This window comes from Myxine glutinosa, chromosome 3 (genome assembly GCF_964187855.1).
Source record: "Myxine glutinosa chromosome 3, kmMyxGlut1.1, whole genome shotgun sequence".
Classification (NCBI taxonomy): Eukaryota; Metazoa; Chordata; class Myxini; order Myxiniformes; family Myxinidae; genus Myxine; species Myxine glutinosa.
In genome coordinates, this window is record NC_136263.1 from 165,551,951 (window position 1) to 165,570,773 (window position 18,823).

Sequence of the window (18,823 nt, forward strand, 5' to 3'; positions counted from 1 at the left end):
GAGAATTTACGCCCCTCTCCTGGTCTCCAACACCCCCGCATGAGGCCGCACCCACATAGCCTATGTTACCCCCCAGACAAAGTTGTATTTGTATTTGTACACCGAGTAAAGTATATAAGCGTTTATAGCTAGAGTACCTGGCGTTGCTGAAGCGAAAAAGAAACATCAACATATTTGAAATGAGGGCAAATACAATGGAAAAGCAATTACATCCAAAACAGAATCCATCACAAATGTCAAATCAGTAATAATATGTTTGGTCACAATCCCTTCAACGGTTTCGGAGAAGAAGTTGCAAGTGTTTACGGACAGACTGACGGATGGACGGATGACGCACCATTGCATGAGCTCCCCTGAACCTTGTTCCAGGTGAGCTATAAATCGGACCCTGAGGGGTCTACTGGTGGGGTTGACCCCCCAAAATAGGCCGGCCACCCGAGTAATAAATACTGTAAATACTATAAATAACAATCTATAAACTAAGAAAAAGAAGAAGTCTTCCCACCAACTGCGTACACTTCCGGAATTGTTTGATTCATTTGTGTTCAAATGTTTGCGAATTGTTTTGTATTTATTTATGTGAATGTGTACTTGAATATAATTTATTATAACTGTCATTAATCAAAAAGGCTTAGGCACTATATAGCGATTTTTTTTTTAAATCCCCAAAAACGAACTTTTTAATTTTCAATTTTTGGGGGGGGTTTTCTTTTTGCCTAAAACACTCCCAGGCCCTCACTGATGAACCTCTGAAAGTTTGACGAAGATCCATTCAGCCATCTCTGAGAAAAATTGTGACAGACAGACAGACAGACAGACAGACCAACTTATGGTCTCTTATGTAGTAGGTCTACATAGGGTCTTACTATTTAGGTCTTACTACTTAGGGTCTTATTTAGGTCTTACTACTCTTACTACTTAGGGTCTTACTACTTAGGGTCTCTTATGTAGTAGGTCCAATAACTGGATCCCTTGTTCAGGCTGTTTTATACGACGGCATCAGTGATGCGTTGACGTAGCGAATCTGCCGCTGAGAAAGCGTGACTCGAGATGGTTATTTATCACATGGTTTGTTTTTACCTTCACATGTGACTGGAGGGTTTGTGATCACGTGTCCCGTGTGCGGTGTGTAGCACTGGTACCTCACAATTATTTTATTGTAGCGGCTACCGCTGGGTTTTCACAATCGCCTTGCACCTACCAAGGACGCGGAGCGATCACCATGCCGGGCTCGTCCAGGACGCCCGGGCAGGCCCGCGCTCAACTTGCCAGGCCTCGTCCGGGACGCCCGGGCATGCCCGGGCATGCCCGCCCTCGACTTGCCAGGCCGTGGCCAGGACGCCCGGCCACGCCCCCTCTCGCCGTTCTCGGGCAAATGCTCCGGGATAATGTGTGTATATATATTGCTGCCCGATAAACGGGCTTTTCAAAGTACCTGAGCTGTTTTGTTTGAATAAAGCAACTCGGACGAATTCCAGCTTTTTGTCGCGTCCATTCTTCCGATCGATGTGGGAGCACCGCTCCTTCATTGGTGACCTACCGACATGGACACGGCAGTTGCCCTTAAACTGCCTACCTTCTGGGAGGCTCACGCGGCGGTTTGGTTCGCCCGGGCGGACTCCCTGTTCGCCCTGCGAGGCATCATGGCCGACGACACCCGCTTCCACCATGTGGTAGCAGTGCTCGGTTCAGCCACCGCGGCCCGCGCCCTGAGCCTCCTCGAGAGCCCGCCAGCCGCTGACAAACACGGTGCGATTAAAAAGCTCCTCCTCGACGCTTTCACCCTCCCATCGGCGGAACGCGCACGGCGCCTGCTCGACCTGCCCGAGCTCGGCGACACGCGCCCGTCCGAGCGAATGGACTACATGCTTTTGCTGCTCGGCGAGCACTCTCCGGCATTCCTGTTCCGGGAGCTGTTCCTCCGTCAGCTGCCTAGCCCGGTACGCCTCGCCTTGGCAAGCACGACGATCACGGATCCACGTGCCCTCGCCAGGGAAGCCGACAAGATCTCCGGGGCAGGACAACGCATTGCAGCAGCAACCTGGGGCCCACCGCCGTCCGACGCAACACCCATGGCGCCCGAGCACCCGGCACGGTCGACGACCGAACTGCCGACGCAATCGGCGACCGCTACGCCGAGCCGACCACCTCCAGCACGACGACCGGGGCCTCCACCTGACCAAGCGTGGTGTTACTATCATGCCAGGTTCGGACAGAAGGCCCGGACATGCCGACCCCCGTGCACCTTCGGCAGGCCGGGAAACGGCCGGGCCGGCGTTCATTACCAGCCATGAGCGCCGGCCACACGGGCAACTTACTTTTCATCACAGACAAAGCGTCCGGACGGCGCTTCCTGTGCGACACCGGCGCCCAACTGAGCGTCATACCCGCCTCTGACCAGGACAGGCAGTCCGCGGTTTGCAGCCCCTCCTTGGTTGCGGCCAACGGATCGGCCATCCGCACCTTCGGCCCACGCAACGTCACCCTCTGCTTCGGCGGCCAACGCTTTACTTGGACGTTTGTAACCGCAAACGTGCCCATGGCTCTGCTAGGCGCCGACTTCCTCTGTGCACACGGACTGCTGGTGGACGTCCAACGGCGTCGCCTAATCAACGCCGAAACCTTCAGCTCCCTGGTATGCACATTGAGCAGCTCCGCTCCGACCGAGCTGGCATGCGCCCTCCCGGCGGTGAACGAGTTTGCTCGCCTGCTCATGGAGTTCCCGGCCCTCACGCGGCCGACGTTTTCGGCCGTCGCAGTACGACATGGGATCGAGCACCACATACCAACCACGGGCCCGCCGGTCTACGCCAGAGCCCGCCGCCTCGAACCAGCCAAGCTCGCCGTGGCCAAAGCCGAGTTCGACGCTTTAGAACACCTCGGCATCGTGCGGCGCTCCGATAGCGCGTGGGCTTCGCCACTACACATCGTCCCAAAGCCAGGGGGCGGCTGGCGCCCATGTGGCCACTACCGCCATCTTAACGACGCTACCACCCCTGACAGGTATCCGATCCCGCACATCCAAGACTTCTCCGCCCGTCTGGCGGGACGGGTCATTTTTTCAAAAATCGACCTCATACGGAGATATCATCAGGTACCTGTCAGGGCGGCCGACGTCCCTAAAATGGCAGTCATCACGCCGTTCGGCTTATTCGAATTCCTACGGATGCCGTTTGGTCTCAAGAATGCGGCTCAGGCGTTCCAGCGCTTGATGGACGGCGTGCTGCGTGACCTGCCGTTCCTCTTCGTTTACCTGGATGACATCCTCGTCGCCAGCATGTCCCGGGCCGAGCACCTCCTCCACCTCCGAACACTGTTCAGGCACCTCAGCGAGCACGGCCTCATCGTCAACCCGGCCAAATGCCACTTCGGCATGACGGCCGTTGATTTTATGGGCCACCACATCACCAAGAACGGGACCGTGCCGCTGCCAACCAAGGTCGAGGCCATCACCACGTTTCCGCGTCGCCGCTCCATAAAGGCCCTGCAGGAATTCCTGGGAATGGTGAATTTCTATCACTGCTTCGTGCCCCGCGCTGCTCAACTCATGCGGACCCTCTACGAAGCCCTCCGGGGCAAGCCGGCCAAGCACGACATCGTCTGGTCCGCAGCAATTGACGCGGCCTTCCAAAGCTCAAAGCGGGCCCTCGCCGACGCAACACTGCTCGCTCACCCAGTGCTCAACGCTCCCATCGCCCTCACCACGGATGCCTCCGACTACGCGGTGGGCGCCGTACATGAGCAATGGGTGAATGGGGTTTGGCAGCCACTCGCTTTTTTCAGCCGGCAGCTCCGGCTGAACGAGCTCAAATACAGTACGTTTGACCGTGAGCTCCTCGGTCTACACCTGGCCGTTCGCCATTTCCGCCACCTCCTGGAGGGCCGACCCTTCACGGCGTTCGTCGACCACAAGCCGTTGGTTTACGCAATGGCCAAGGTCACGGAGCCGTGGTCGGCCCGCCAACAGCGCCACCTCTCCGTCGTGTCGGAGTTTACCACGGACATCCGGCACGTCGCCGGCAAAAACAACGCCGTGGCCGACTGTCTTTCTCGGGCCAGCGCGAACGCGGTCCACCTCGGCGTGGACTTCGCGCTTATGGCGGCGGACCAAACCACCGACACCACGGTGCAAGCCCTCCGGGCGGCGGACACGGGCCTCCGACTGGCCGACATCCCCTTCGCGGACACTGTCCTGCTCTGCGACGTCTCCCAAGGCCAGCCTCGCCCCATCGTGCCCATTACCTGGCAATGCCGCATCTTCGCCTCCCTCCACGGCCTTTCCCACCCGGGCCGGAAAGCTTCCCAGAAGCTGGTGTCGGCGCGATTCGTCTGGCACGGCCTTCGACGGGACGTCCGCGATTGGACCAGCACCTGCACAGCCTGCCAACAGGCCAAGGTCCACCGACACACCCAGGCCCCGCTGGCACCTTTCACCGTGCCCGAACGACGTTTCGACCACGTCAACGTGGATCTGGTGGGCCCCCTCCCCCCATCATGGGGGTTCACACACCTGCTCACCATGGTGGACAGGACCACCAGGTGGCCGGAGGCCGTTCCCCTCGTCTCCACCACCACCGCCGACATGGTGCAGGCTTTCATCGCCACCTGGGTCGCCCGCTTCGGCGCACCGGCGGACATCTCATCAGACCGCGGACCACAGTTCACCTCCGAGCTGTGGGGCGCGGTCGCCCGCAACCTGGGGGTCAAGCTCCACCGTACTATGGCCTACCACCCCCAAGCCAAAGGGTTGTGCGAGCGATTCCACTGCTCCATGAAGGCCGCACTCATGGCCGGCCTTCAGGACGGCGGTTGGGCAGACCGGCTACCGTGGGTCCTTTTGGGCCTCCGCACGGCCCCCAAGGAGGACCTCCGGGCATCCACCGCCGAGCTTGTCTACGGCCAGGCGCTACGCGTCCCGGGCGAGTTCTTGCCCGATGCTACCAGTCCCTGGTCTGCAGCTCGCCAGCGCTCGGACCTCCAGGAGGCCGCCCGACGGTTTGCCCCCGTGCCAACATCCCACCACGGTGACCCCCAGTCCTACGTCCCCCCAGCACTTCGCACAGCGGAGTATGTTTTTGTGCGTCATGACGCACATCGGGGGCCACTCCGGCCGCCGTACGACGGGCCCTTCCGGGTCCTGCGACGGGACGACAAGTCGTTCGTCATTGACATCGGCGGCAGGTCGGACCGGATTGCGGTGGACCGCCTCAAGCCGGCGCACGTGGACATCGACCAACCGCCACGGTTGGCCCTTCCGCCGCGGCGAGGCCGCCCCCCGTCCACGGTGCCCCCCACTCGACCGCCCACCACCACACCGGACCTCCCCCCCCCCACGACCCGCCAGGGGTCGCTTCGGCCGGGTCATCAGGACCCCCCTCAAATTGACCCTGCCGGTGCAAGTCGATTCTGGGGGGACGTGTGTAGCAGTTACCGCTGGGTTTTCACAATCGCCTTGCACCTACCAAGGACGCGGAGCGATCACCATGCCAGGCCGTGGCCAGGACGCCCGGCCACGCCCCCTCTCGCCGTTCCCGGGCAAACGCTCCGGGATAATGTGTGTATATATATTGCTGCCCGATAAACGGGCTTTTCAGAGTACCTGAGCTGTTTTGTTTGAATAAAGCAACTCGGACGAATTCCAGCTTTTTGTCGCGTCCATTCTTCCGATCGACGTGGGAGCACCGCTCCTTCATTATATTTATAAATGTAACAATGAAAAACAAGGCATTTTCCAAGGCAGGATCTTTCTGCTGATATTATTTAATTCCACATTATCACCCATAGCGCCGACACTGAGGCAAATGTGTCTAGCGGCTCCGCCCCCATCAAGCTGATTGACCGTCATAGCCATGCCTACCCCGGTCCTATTCTTTTACAATAGAATGTAGTTTTACGTACTTTTCATGGAATTTTCTCAAGTTATTAGAACTTGCAACGGTACCTGCCATAAGGGTCGGGCTTCAATTGGGAGACCCAAATGAAAGGTAAAATATCAGAAATTGAAGACTTTTTTTATTTCAAACGATTTATATAAACATCCGTTAAATCATATCACACGCAAATCATCAAAATCTAAACAGTATTTGTAGAATTTCAACAAAAGCCACATCACTGTTTATATCGGTACCGGGTTTGACCGATCTCGTTTTTTCGATTTATTTTTGCTTTTTCCATGGTCTCGAGAACTGAAAAGTGATCCCTGCCTCGACAATCAGCTGAACAGACCAAGTGGGCTCTCATATGTAGCCTAAGTGACTTTTTAAAGAAGATAATCCAACTTTAGTTTTGTATGCAGCAGACGGGACCGACATTTTTTTCCACACCATCCCTACATCGAGAGTACAAGCGTACGCTCTGATATCATTATGGGGCCGAGCATTGTCCTGCTGCAGGAAAACACCGGTAGTGAGTAGTCCACGACGTTTTGATCTGTTTGCTGGTTTTAGATTATTTTTAAGGAGGTCGCAGTATAATGCACAGGTGACTGGGGTCCCTCTGAGCATGTCATGCTCCACAAGTGGGCTTCAGCTATCCCAGAAGAGCGTCAGCATCACTTTTGCAGCGGACGGCTGTGTGATGAATTTTTTTTGGCTTCGGTGAAGTTGAATGGCGCCACTTGCTTGCCCTCTTCGTTTCTGGCTGAAAGTAGTGGACCCAGCTTTCATCCGCAGTCACTCCGCATGATAAGAAAGTGTCGCCTTCTGTTTTGTAACGTCTCAGAAGTTCTTCACATGCGTCCACTCGCCGTTCTTTCAGTTCAGTTGTGAGTTGTAGTTAAGCACCCGCCTGGCAGACACTTTGCGGAACCCCAGCACATTGTGAATTATATGGTGTGCTGAACCATGGCTAATGTTCAATTCGGAGACCACTTCATCTGGCGTAATGCGACAGTTTTCCCTTAACACGAGCTCAACTCCTGCAACATTTCTGATGTGTCGGCTGTGCGAGACAACAACTAGGCCGGCCCGAGTAAGCAGCGCCTGCCACACTGGACACTCCACTTTTAAACTTCCTGTCCCAGTCGTACACCTGCTGCAGCGATAAGCATGCGTCACCATATTGCATCTTCATTCTGCAATGGATTTCACTGGGATTCACACCCTCACTTCCCAAGAAATGGATGACAGAACATTTCTCCTCCCTGTTGCATGCTTCTAAGGGAGCCGCCGTCTTGGAACTGCTCTCCTGACCTCATACACTCAATGTTGCCAGATCTAAAACAGGCAAAACATGACTGTTACCCATAGATATAACATATGTCGTCTACAATGACACATATTACATTCTCGAATTTATATCGCCATTTTAAGGTTACTTCATAACCGGCCCTCGTGTGTATATATATATTTGGTCAAGTTTCATCGAAATTGTGTGTGTAGTTTCTGAAAAGAAAGCAAATACCTATTTTGGGGGGTCAAACCTGGATCCACTTTGACCCCCGGTAAACCCCCTTAGACCCAGATTTTTCTAATGCCGTGAACAAACTTAGGTCACAACACAACAAATATAATTTGTGCCAAATTTGGTCGCAATCCCATCAGCGGTTTCAGAGAAGAAATTTCAAGTGTTTACGGACGACTGGACTGACGGACGGACGGACAATGCGCCATTGCATCAGCTCCCCTGAACTTCGTTCCAGGTGAGCTAAAGAACAATAGAATATTCGATTTCGCAAGTAACAAACAAACCGACAGGGATGAAAACATAGCCTCCATCAGGATAAAATCAATAAGTAATTGGGAGATGACAATCAATAGGTTATATTCAAATAAGAATGGGGGACATGACAACAATCCAGTTATATTCCAGTATATTACAATACATACGGTTTCAAAAACTCCCCAAAAATTGCAGTAAAATTAATTTTTTTTCTCTAAACAAAATCGAAATATCACGTAGTTCTGCCAATATTAAATAAAGAAAATTCCAAACCAAACTACATGCGCCATAGCAAGTGAACATAGCGTTTTGATTACATACTCACCATTACTTGGAGGCTTCATGATACCTTCTTTTGAAATTCCAAATTTCTTTGAAATTGCTGCTAATTTTTCGAAAGCACTTTCAGGAACAGGTTTCTTTCGTGCTGCGATGAAAATAAAACAATGGTAATTGTGTTCAGAAAATGATTTTCTTGCATATGTGTGTGCGCACATCAAGATCAAATATTTTTGGAAAACAAATGAAGCATTTTGTTTTTTCCCCTGTGCATCACTGGATATTATTCACTTTTTTTAAACTTGTTTTCAAAATCAGAAATAATGCTCGAAATTGAGTTCCATGAAGTTTGGTCGTTCTTTGGGGGATTGGCATCTTAGGTATTTCCTCTGAGCACTCTCCTGCCTTTTTAAGAACATGTGTTAACATTTATTCATTTTATGTCTCCGAACATTCTTATAATTCATACAAATGTACACACATGCCCATGTAATGAATGTACTAATTTTTACCCTCGCCTGAAGAGAGGGTATTGCATTTGAGTCTGTTTGTTTGTCTGTCTGTTTGTTTGTCCACATGGAATAAATATGATTTTCTATGCAACCGTTGGTCCAATTTATAGGAAATTTACACCACAGGTGCAACTCCTCCGTGGAATTGTTTAATGATAATTATGACGCCATAGGTCACGTGGTACGGGCGCCATCTTGGAAAACCAAAAAAATTGCACCTCCATATCTCCAAAAGCACTGCATAGAAAATTTTGAGACATGATTCATTTAGTCCATGAGCCAGGCCCCTACATTTTGGCCACCGGTACCATCTGAGGGGAATAATGCTCACAGTGATTTTTGACAAGGTATACACCCCTAGAGTTGGAAAATATGTGATAGCATTGCTGCAGTGGTAGCTTTTTGTGTGATATCACCCTTTTTGTAACCCTACCCAAAAATAAACTTTCCTGAAATGTGCCTCGCACAAAATAAAACATGCAACTTCAAACTAATGGTTCTCCCTTATTATAGACCATATCTCCTTGAAAATTGTTCGCCATGTAGCTCAGCCCATTTGCACACATGTGGGCAATGTCTATTTGACATTTCAACTAAAAGATGGTGTGGTGGTGCAATATGGATAAATTCCAACATGGCAGGCCCCAGTCCATTTGCTGCAGGTTAAGGTCTAACAACTTCATCATAAATATACAGCAATGTTTGACATTTTGATAGGTTGGTATAATGCAACAAGACTAAGAACATGTAAGAGAATATAAATAAATCAGATAAGTTAAGTGTATGATGGGTATTTGAGCTGTTTCATGTGAACTAACATTTTTGTACGTTGTTGTGGAGAATTGTGCAAATTGATTGCTATCTTTCATGTATACGCTGTGATCAAGTCGTTCTTAGACCAGGTGTACAACATGGTTGATGATTTGAACCAACAGGAATATAACAATCTGGTGCAAAGTCCACTGTTCGCTGAGCTGATGACCCTGTGGAACGACTTCCTGGAACACCTACGTCACAATAATGGAGAGCTATCAGCATACTGGATGTGCTACATAGACATGGTAGAGGTTGTAGTACTTGGCCTTCTGCGTGCTTCTCGTGAGGGGAACTGGGACTTGCACCTCAATGCCATAAGAACTATGATCCCATGGTGTTTTGCTTACGATAAGATGAACTATGCCAGGTACATGTCCGCATACTTTGCTCAGATGACAAATCTGCAAGAGAATAATCCTGATGTGTATGGAGCCTTCAGGACTGGCCAATTCTCTGTGCAGATGTACAGCAACAACCCCTTTGGGCAGATCCCAGTGGACCAGACTATTGAGGTCACAGTAAACAGAGACACTCAGACCCCTGGAGGTCAGCTGGGTTCAGCCTGAAAGCTGGAGCTATCAAACGGTACTACATAACAGCTGAGCACCGCAGTGCATTCCTGGGACAGTTGAGAGACATGGTGCAAGCTAACAAATCAGAAGTCCACCATGCAGAGCTACAGGGGCCAAGACTCCAAAAAGATGAGGAAGCAGTATCAGCAGTCGTTGGCCTCATCCAAGGCTGGGTCAACCCATTTGCAAAGAATCAGGACATCATTTGCATCGCTACTGCAAAGGCAGCCCCCAAGGCCATTGCCTGTGAACTGATGAAGGCATACGAGATTGGTGAGCAATGCTATGCTACCTTCAAGGATGTGAGACTCGAGAAAGACCCATCAGCAAAGAAATTCCATGACCCAATGAAAACTAACAAATTGAAGACATTTAGCAATATGTGTAAGAAGAAGGAAGTGAAATTCAGTGGGAGGGTGATCATCTTGAAAGCAGACAGGTCTCTGTTTGGACGCATCATAGTTATGGCTCAAGGGCGCAGTCTCCAGATGGAGGATATCCTCTCTCATCCCCTTGGACCATTACCCTGGGCCCTGTCCACACCAAATGGATTGCTGAGAAAGACAGACAAAGCTACTTTAGCCACAACAATTCAGAAGAATGTGACACTAGTAGAGCAACTCCCAGGAAATTCTGCATCTGTGGTTGATGGAATGAACTTAGTCCAAAGAGTACAAGGTGATCAGGCTACTTTTGGAAATGTTGCCCCTACAGTTTTGTCTATGGCACTGCGGGAAGGAAGTCAGAGCAACAGAATAGATGTTGTGTTCGACACATACCGGGAGAACTCTATCAAGAACAGTGAGAGATCAGCACGAGGTGGAGAGACTGGGCACCAGTTGCAGGGTATCACAGGCACACAGATTGTGAGGCATTGGAGGAGTTTCCTGACATGAGTCAATAACAAAACCAGTCTCATTACCTTCATAGTCAGTGAATGGAGGAAGGCAGAGTGCAGAGAAAAGCTACAGGAGAAGGTTCTATATGTGACTGTGAATGACAAGTGCTACAGAATCACATCTCAGAACAGTGAAGAGGTGCCAGCTCACCAGTGCCACCAGGAAGAAGCAGACGGGCACCTACTTCTACATGCTGCCCATGCTGCTAGAGAGGGCTATCAGGCCAAAGTGATCTTCTCAGATGACACGGATGTCTTCATCATGTGTATAGCATTCCATGACAAGATACGAGTACATTGTTCCAGAAATGTGGCACGAGATCCAGGACAAGGGGAGTTGATATCAGGAAAATCGCTGCCACTGTTGGCGTAGATGTCTCTAGAGCTCTCATTCGATTGCATGCATACGCCGGATGTGACACTGTCAGTGCTTTTGCAAGCAAAGGGAAGGCAAAGGCCCTGACACTCTTGACCAGCAACAGGGAAATCAAGGACACATTCTTAGAGTTGGGTCAGGAATTGGACTTCTCTGAAGAACTGATGGACAAACTAGAGGCATTCACATGCCTCCTCTATGCCCCCAAAGCATCATCCACCACGGTAAATTATCTCAGGCACCACCTGTTCTGTGCTAAAAAAAAAAAAAGAAGTGAGATAGAGAGTCATCAGCTTCTACCATGCAGGGACTGCTTGGTGAAACATGCACAAAGAGCCAACTACCAGGCTGGAGTATGGAGAAGATGTCTGGAACAGGATGCGCAGGTGCCAAGCCCTGTTGGCAGAAGGTGGAAGATTGAGAAGGAAGAAGGAGCTGGACAGTTGGTAGTACACTGGATGGATGGTCAGCCAGCACTTAAGGCCGTCCTGGATCTACTGGCCTGCAACTGTCCAAGAAAGTGTGAACTGCCAAAATGTGTGTGTATGGTAAATGGACTCAAGTGTACCGATATGTGCAGACTGCCAGACTGTGAGAACCAGGCATATCCACCTCAGACAATGAGGAAAGTGCAGAAGAGCATGAGGATGAGCTGGAAAATGATTCTGATTATTAGTTTCAGCTTGAACAATTTACATTGCTTATTACACTTGGTGCATATTATATGAAACTAGCAGAAGTACCCGGCATTGCCGGGCGGGGGAGGGGAGGGAAACGGGGGGAGGGGGGAAGGGAAGGGGAGGGGGAGGGGAGGGAGAGGGGGAGGGGGTGGGAGAGGGGGGAGGTTGAAGGGGAGGGAGGGGGAGGGGGAGGGGAGAGGAGGGCGAGGAGAGAGGAGGGCGAGGGGAGGGGAGGGGGAGGGGAGGGAGGGGAGGGGGTAGGTGGGGGAAGGGGAGGAGGAGGGGGAGGGGAGGGGGAGGAAGAGGGGGAGGGGAGAGGAGGGGGAGGGAGGGGGAGGAGAGGGGAGAGGAGGGGGAGGGGAGGGGAGAGGAGGGGGAGGGAAGGGAGGGAAGGGGAGTGCGAGGGGAGAGGAGGACGAGGGGAGGGGAGGGGGAGGGGAGGGAGGGGAGGGGGTAGGTGGGGGAAGGGGAGGAGGAGGGGGAGGAAGAGGGGGGAGGGGAGAGGAGGGGGATGGAGGGGGAGGAGAGGGGAGAGGAGGGGGAGGGGAGGGGAGAGGAGAGGAGGAAGAGGGGAGGGAGGGGAGGTGGGGGAAGGGGAGGGGGAGGAAGAAGGGGGAAGGGGAGGGGGAGGAAGAAGGGGGAGGGGAGAGGAGGGGGAGGGAGGGGGAGGAGGAGGGGAGGGAGAGGGAGGGGAGAGGAGAGGCGGGGGAGGGGAGGGAGGGGATGGGGGAGGTGGGGGAAGGGGAGGGGGAGGAAGAGAGGGGAGGGGAGAGGAGTGGGAGGGAGGGGGCCAAATATCAAGTACGTGAGCCTCTCCGTTTAGGAGTCTATCGGTAACATTACACACACACAAACTGTGTTTTATGTTCAATGGTTCCTCCGGCGGGGATGGAACATCACGTGATCGCTCTGAGCGAATCAGCGCGCTGCTCTGCCACCGGCTCAGATCCGTGTATAATATTCCTCGCTGAAATGCGCTGAGGTAAATATGAATAAAAAATATGGATCTCATCAAATATTTTGAGGTAGGCCATGTTCGTCCCAGGCTCAATGGCCATGTCTATGCCAAATATCAAGCACGTGAGCCTCTCTGTTTAGGAGTCTATCGGTAACATTACACACACACACACACACATGTCAAGTAGTAGATTTGTTATTGCCTAAAGTTCAGTTATAGACGTTGGGTGCTAATGTGTTATGATTTATATGATGTTTAAAAATGCTATTTTCATGAAGTTAATAAAGGGTTTTTGCTTCGTTTTAGTTTTGGATGAGGAGAGGCTCGCTGAGGTCATGCTGAACAAATTGTATACGTGTGCTTTTTTCGAGGCTGGTCATAAAACCACGCCCACATGCGCTTGTTTTTGCGTAATGCTAGTAGAATGACATGAACCTATCGTTAACTATATATATTTTGTTTTAATCTCAGCAACGCATGACTCTGTATAAACATGCTTTGGATTACTCATGTACACAAACCCATAAAATATATGGGTTTGTTTGGCTAAGCATACACTCTTCTCTTTGTGAGTTACAGTTCTGTTTTCTCGGAGCCCAGAGAAACAATTGGTCCAAATGATAAGGAAAGGCTGACTCCCCCGAATGATAACGGTGGGAGGGACTCTCGCCAGTCGCTTCGTTCTCTCGGAGATTTTCTGATAAATCGTATTCGTATATAAGTGAATGAGAATCAATGCGTTTTCAGGAAGGCTTGACGTGGCATGAGACTGGCTCTTGCTATAGATGTCTTGGCCTCCTCCGGATCTGTATAAGTTGGTTCTTTAATAAAGCTGCGCCATTCCAGGCTATTGTGGACTTCTTTTGCAAACGAAGAGCTGATTCTTCACAGATGGTACCAGGAGTGGGGTGTCAACAGACGCGGAGGACGGGAAACGGAGCCCGAGGGACAGGAGGAAGGCTGACCTGAGGCCGGCGCCGGCACGTTGATTTGATTAAAGGTGGGAGTTGTTTTATATCAGAGGGCTATTATTCCAAATTCGTACCTTCCTCCTTCGAGCGGGTTCAGTCTCCTTGTCTTCCGCGCTGTCTGCACTCGAACAGAAATTGTAAGTAAAGGCTCATTTAGGCCTCAGAATGACGTAGCTTCGTTAAAGCCAGGATAAACAAGTAAGGATAAACCAGTAAGGACTTAACAGTAAGCTTAAAGTTACAGTTAGCACCAGGAGGGGAAAATGAGGTCGGACAGCCATATAGGCTGAAACCAGGTGGCCAAGATTTTTCCAGGAAGGAACAGCCCAGAGACAAGATGGGGTATGCCATTGCATGCCAGGGAACGAAGGGCTGTGGCTAAACTTAGACGGCCAAAGGGACATGGCCAGGAAGGGTGAAATGCGTAGGTACCAGGTAGGTTTGACAAGAAGGTAGTGACAACTACGAGGTCAAGCCAGGAAGCTCTAGACTAAGTTCTAGACAAGAGGTCCAGATAAAGCAGGCCAGGATCTGGTGGACAAGAGAAAATAAATAAGCTCACAGGAAATGGGCCAGGTGGCCACAGGGTGAGAAGGACAGGTTAGGTTTTGAAATATTGAAAATTGAAGCAGGAGCTGCATTGTAGGAATTTGAAGCTTCAGAGCCAAAGGAAGCAAGTTCAGGAAGCAAAGTTCAGGACAAAACAATTAAGGAGGTAGTTAAACAAGTAAAACAGCGAGTGATGCCGCTGGACCAGATACCAGACCAAGACCCCCCAACCCCCCAAGACCTGAGCTCAGTCCCGGGGCTCTAGGCAACACCCCCCACCCCCCCAAGACCTGAGCTCAGTCCCAGGGCTCTAGGCAACACCCCAACACCCCGCCCTGCCTTCCCTTTTTTTTTCACCTCAACCCACCCCCCGTCCAACCAGTCCCAAAAATCCTTTTCCTTGAATGAGAGACGTAACATGAATGAGCAAAGATTGTTTGGGAGTGGCTGGAGAAAGGCATGATTTGAGTCGATCTGAGTTTCGCGCGAAGTCTGGGAGACTTCTATGAGTATATGAATGAGGAATGAATGTATATTGGGATGTTAATTGACGTGTGTATCTAGCCAATGTATTTGTCTGTATGACATATGCAAAGCAGAGGGTTTCGGTGTGAAGCTCTGTAAGTGATCTGCTCGACTTGGGGGAAATTCAGGCCGGGAATGTCCATTCTAACGTCTATCCGAGAGAACAGGCGAGGTCCTGAACTGAGTCCGGGTTTTCATCTGTTTGGGAGTTGTTTGGGAAGCGAATTGATATAAATCGGGTCAGGAAAGCACCCGGAGTGCCCTTGTCGATTTACTGTTGATATGAAGCGGTTTCTTGGAGATGGTTGCAGAATTCGAATCAATATGTGTGTTTTACTTGAATTGAAGAGTTCATTCAATGGCAGATATTGTGTATTGTATGTGTGGGATGTATCGCTGAGGCAGCTCACCTTTGGAATTGGTGTCATATAGTGCATTTTGGATCAGAGAGGTCAAGCGTCGGAGATCCTGTTTTTTTGCGATGTAAACCCCGCCGCGAACGCGAATAGAGCGGCGTGCAGGGAGTGTTGGGATTCGTGTGGAGGCACGAGGGTGCGCGCCAAGACGGGGGGGGGGGGGGGCGGCGTGGCGTCGTCGCGTTGAGATGGTTGTGCCAGGTCGATCGGCGATCTCTGAATTTAAATCGGATTTTTGTCATGTGTGTTGTGAAATTAAACGTCTATCCGAGAATCCTGGCAATGTTCGTTTAATTATCTGCTCAGAGTGCCGGCGATAACTCGCCCACTCTCAGAGGAGGATGTGTGCCCAAATGCATTGTGGGTCATTTCGACTTTGCTGGATGTCGGACGTTCATGTCAGACGAGCCATGTCGGAATAGTGGCCGGCTGCGACATATATGCCAGGCAATGTCACAGGACGAATACGTTACTTATAAGATGGATTTTTATTTAAGATGGATTTATAAGATGGATAGATGGATGGATTTATTTAAGATGGCTAAAATAAACGATTTCAAGACAGAATAAGTAATTTCCGGAGCCAAGTTCCAACAGGAAGTCTTGTTCATACAGTAAGGTACAGTGCGGAGTGGCGGCTGGAAGATGCATCGATGCATTTGTGTTGACCAATTCGAAGTTTGACCTTTTAAAGTTTAGTTGACCTTTGTTCGAGATTTGTAAGGGAAAGAGGTCAGAGGCAATTCACTAACCTTGGAAGAACGACAGGCGGAGTCAGTCTACAGGGTGTTGCTTTAACGACAGGATATATAGGACTTAAATCTGGAGAATATCGGGACATTATATTGTGGGTAAAACCAAAATCATGTACATAATTAGTGGACAGAGAATACAGTACGCTTGGAATTTAATTTAACCGGGCCGAGCGGTGGGGATTTGAGATGGATTTGAGTCACGTTAAATGGAGGACATTTGTGAGGATGAAGAGATGCAAGTAACGTGGATTAAATTGTGGTATCACGAGTTGGGTGCCAGAGATATTGTGGTTATTATAACTCACTGATTATAGGGGGCGCCGGGCGCACCGAGTACAGATCGGGTTGCATGATGGAGCACGCATGCATGGATTTTGGCTTTGCGAGGCCCCGGATAGAAATTGGCATTTCGATGCTGTGGATTATATTGTACCTGCCCGGAAAGGGGATGTCCTGTGCTGGGGCTGGCGACATGCCTCTGTTATTTGTCTGTCTGTCGGTCTGATTGTAAGTCTTTGGTACTGGGAGGGCTAATTGAGTGCTTAGGCGTCATTGTTCCATGGAGGCAGGTCCAGGGGTTTTGGTCCAGCCTGCAAGGAGTCCAGGGGCTTGTTTTAGGGCTGGGTCGCCAAAAATGGGATGCTGTGCCCATCTGGATGTAAAATTATCCATCAAGGACGGGGAATAATGTGCAGTGTGATTGGGTAAGAGGTAAAGGCCATAAAACACCAACCCCATGAGGAACGAAATAAATGGAGAGATGTTGGGATCACATGATGGTTGGGATTGAAGAACAACCTACTGGGATTTCAAACCTGTGTTTGGGTCTGGGGCAACTGGGTGATGGGCAACAGTGTATGAGTGAGTAATTATGATCTGTTTAAGTGTAAGAGGCGGTGGAGAAGAAAGGGGTGATGAAAAGTTATTTGTTTAGTGTGAAGTAGGTTGGTTGCTTATTTGTCACAGTAAGATGAGAGTTGTGTTTTTAAGCTTGGTCTTTGAATGAATTGTTGATTGGAAAAGTGATTTTTGATCGCTGATCCGATCTGGTTTTGAATTGTTTGATTTAATTTTGAATTGATTGGAGGTAATAAGGATTTGTGTTGATTTCCTGATTTGAGTTCATCTGGAAACAAAGACAGATGGGATTAATGTGTATATCAGGAACAATTTGGAAAAGAAATATGGATATATGACATTACTAAAATATAACCAAGCAATTGAGAGTTCTTGGGTTAATGGGATATAAATAAATGCATCTACAAGTTGATGGTTTATAAAAATTTAGTTCTGGATGATACTTAAACGATGAACAATGTTGGCAATATACAAAGAATGTGACTTGTTTTTTGGGGGGCAAAGTTATGGGTGAATTTGGTGAGTGGGTTTGGGGCAAACGAAGATTAATTTAGATTTATCATAGTTAAGTTCGAGGAAGTTGATTTGAAGCCAGAATTTTATTTGGATGCCAGAAAGGAGAAAGGAGATGCTGAAAGCCAGAAAGGAGATGCTGTTGTCTACTCTGAATGACAGGTGGCGGTATCCAGGGCGCTGAGGAGTTTTGTTCACGTTGTAAAGTTTGTTTATTTAGTTTGTTTATTGTAGAGAAGAGTGCTTTTGGGATTCCGGAGCCAGAGTGGATAATTTGAGGGTAGTAGGTGGAGTAGAGGACATCTTTGCAGTGCTGTAGGTGGTCCTTGTAGGCTTGGGGGTGAACTAATTTGGGTTTAATAGGCACAAGCTGGTCTAAACAGGGTGAGGAGGATGGCGTGATTGATGATGTCAAAGGAGGCGTTGAGGTGAGGAGGATGAAAATGTTGAGGTTGCCGGCATCAGAGGAGAGAAAAGGTCGCTGGTGATTTTGAGGAGAGCAGTTTCAGTACTGTGGCTGGAGCAGAATCCGGATTGGAATGTTTCATACAGGTTATTGGCAGAGTGGTGATGTTTGAGTTGAGTGGCCACAGCACGTTCCAAAACTTTTGACAGAAAGGGTAGGTTGGAGATGGGTCTGAAGTTATTTAGGGTGTCAGGGTTTAGTCCAGGGTTTTTCCAGAATGGGGGTGAAGTTTCACGAGTTTTGGGGAAATCGGTATGTGAAGCTGGATTAAGTTGGAACTGCTTGATGAGCCATGGAGATGGATTGGGTTTTGTTGTTGGTTGTCTGGGAGTTCGGTTGTTGCATTGCCAAAGGTTTCTGTGTGGTGGACACACTCGTTGGCTGTTGTCTTGTGTGACGTGCATGGAGATGTATGTGGCTGTGTGTGGCTGCCTGGAGGGGAAGGCGGCTACAGTGGTTGATATTGGTTGTGGGTTGTCCGGGGTGCTTCGATTTGCATAAGGGGTGAAGATTGGGATATTACACTATTTTGAGTAAGTATTGGCATGAGTAATTACAGAAGTAATTATGAGTTATTATGAGTAATTAGTGGTATGAGTATTAGTTATGAGTTCCAGGTGTTGAGCTAGTTATGCTAGTTATCCAGCTAGTTATGAGTAAGTGATTATTTTAGTAAAATTACATGTTTCGCTGTGTTGTTGATCTGGGGACAAGCTAGTTTGATGGGTACCCTGGGGTCTTCAGCGTGTCTATGTGTTTGTCTGGCTGTTACACTAGACTCTGGGATGTGTTTTCATGAGACGAATTTCAGAATTGATGACAATTCAGTGAGTATGGTGGACAACGTAAAGTGGCTGGTGTGAAGGAAGGGGTTGGGAAAGATGGACCCCCTTCACGAATACCCAGTAGGGTAGCTTAATTTCAGACATAACAGTGAGAATCTATTGTGAGCGAATCACAGTGGGTGAGGAAAACATTGTGTGTGACCAGACACCAGAACTGACCAGAATTGAAATTGGA

General features: G+C 49.8%; 1 protein-coding gene across 5 annotated transcripts in view; it reads right to left on the reverse strand.

Annotated features, from left to right (window-relative positions):
• Nucleotides 1-18,823, reverse strand: part of LOC137423078 (uncharacterized) — a 118,129-nt gene that overhangs the window by 1,661 nt on the left and 97,645 nt on the right. For all 5 annotated transcript variants that reach the window (XM_078774713.1, XM_068109870.2, XM_078774712.1 and 2 more), the window contains one exon: nucleotides 7,985-8,086. In XM_078774713.1, coding sequence (XP_078630839.1) covers nucleotides 7,985-8,086 — 102 coding nt within the window. The remainder of the gene's footprint in view (nucleotides 1-7,984; nucleotides 8,087-18,823) is intronic.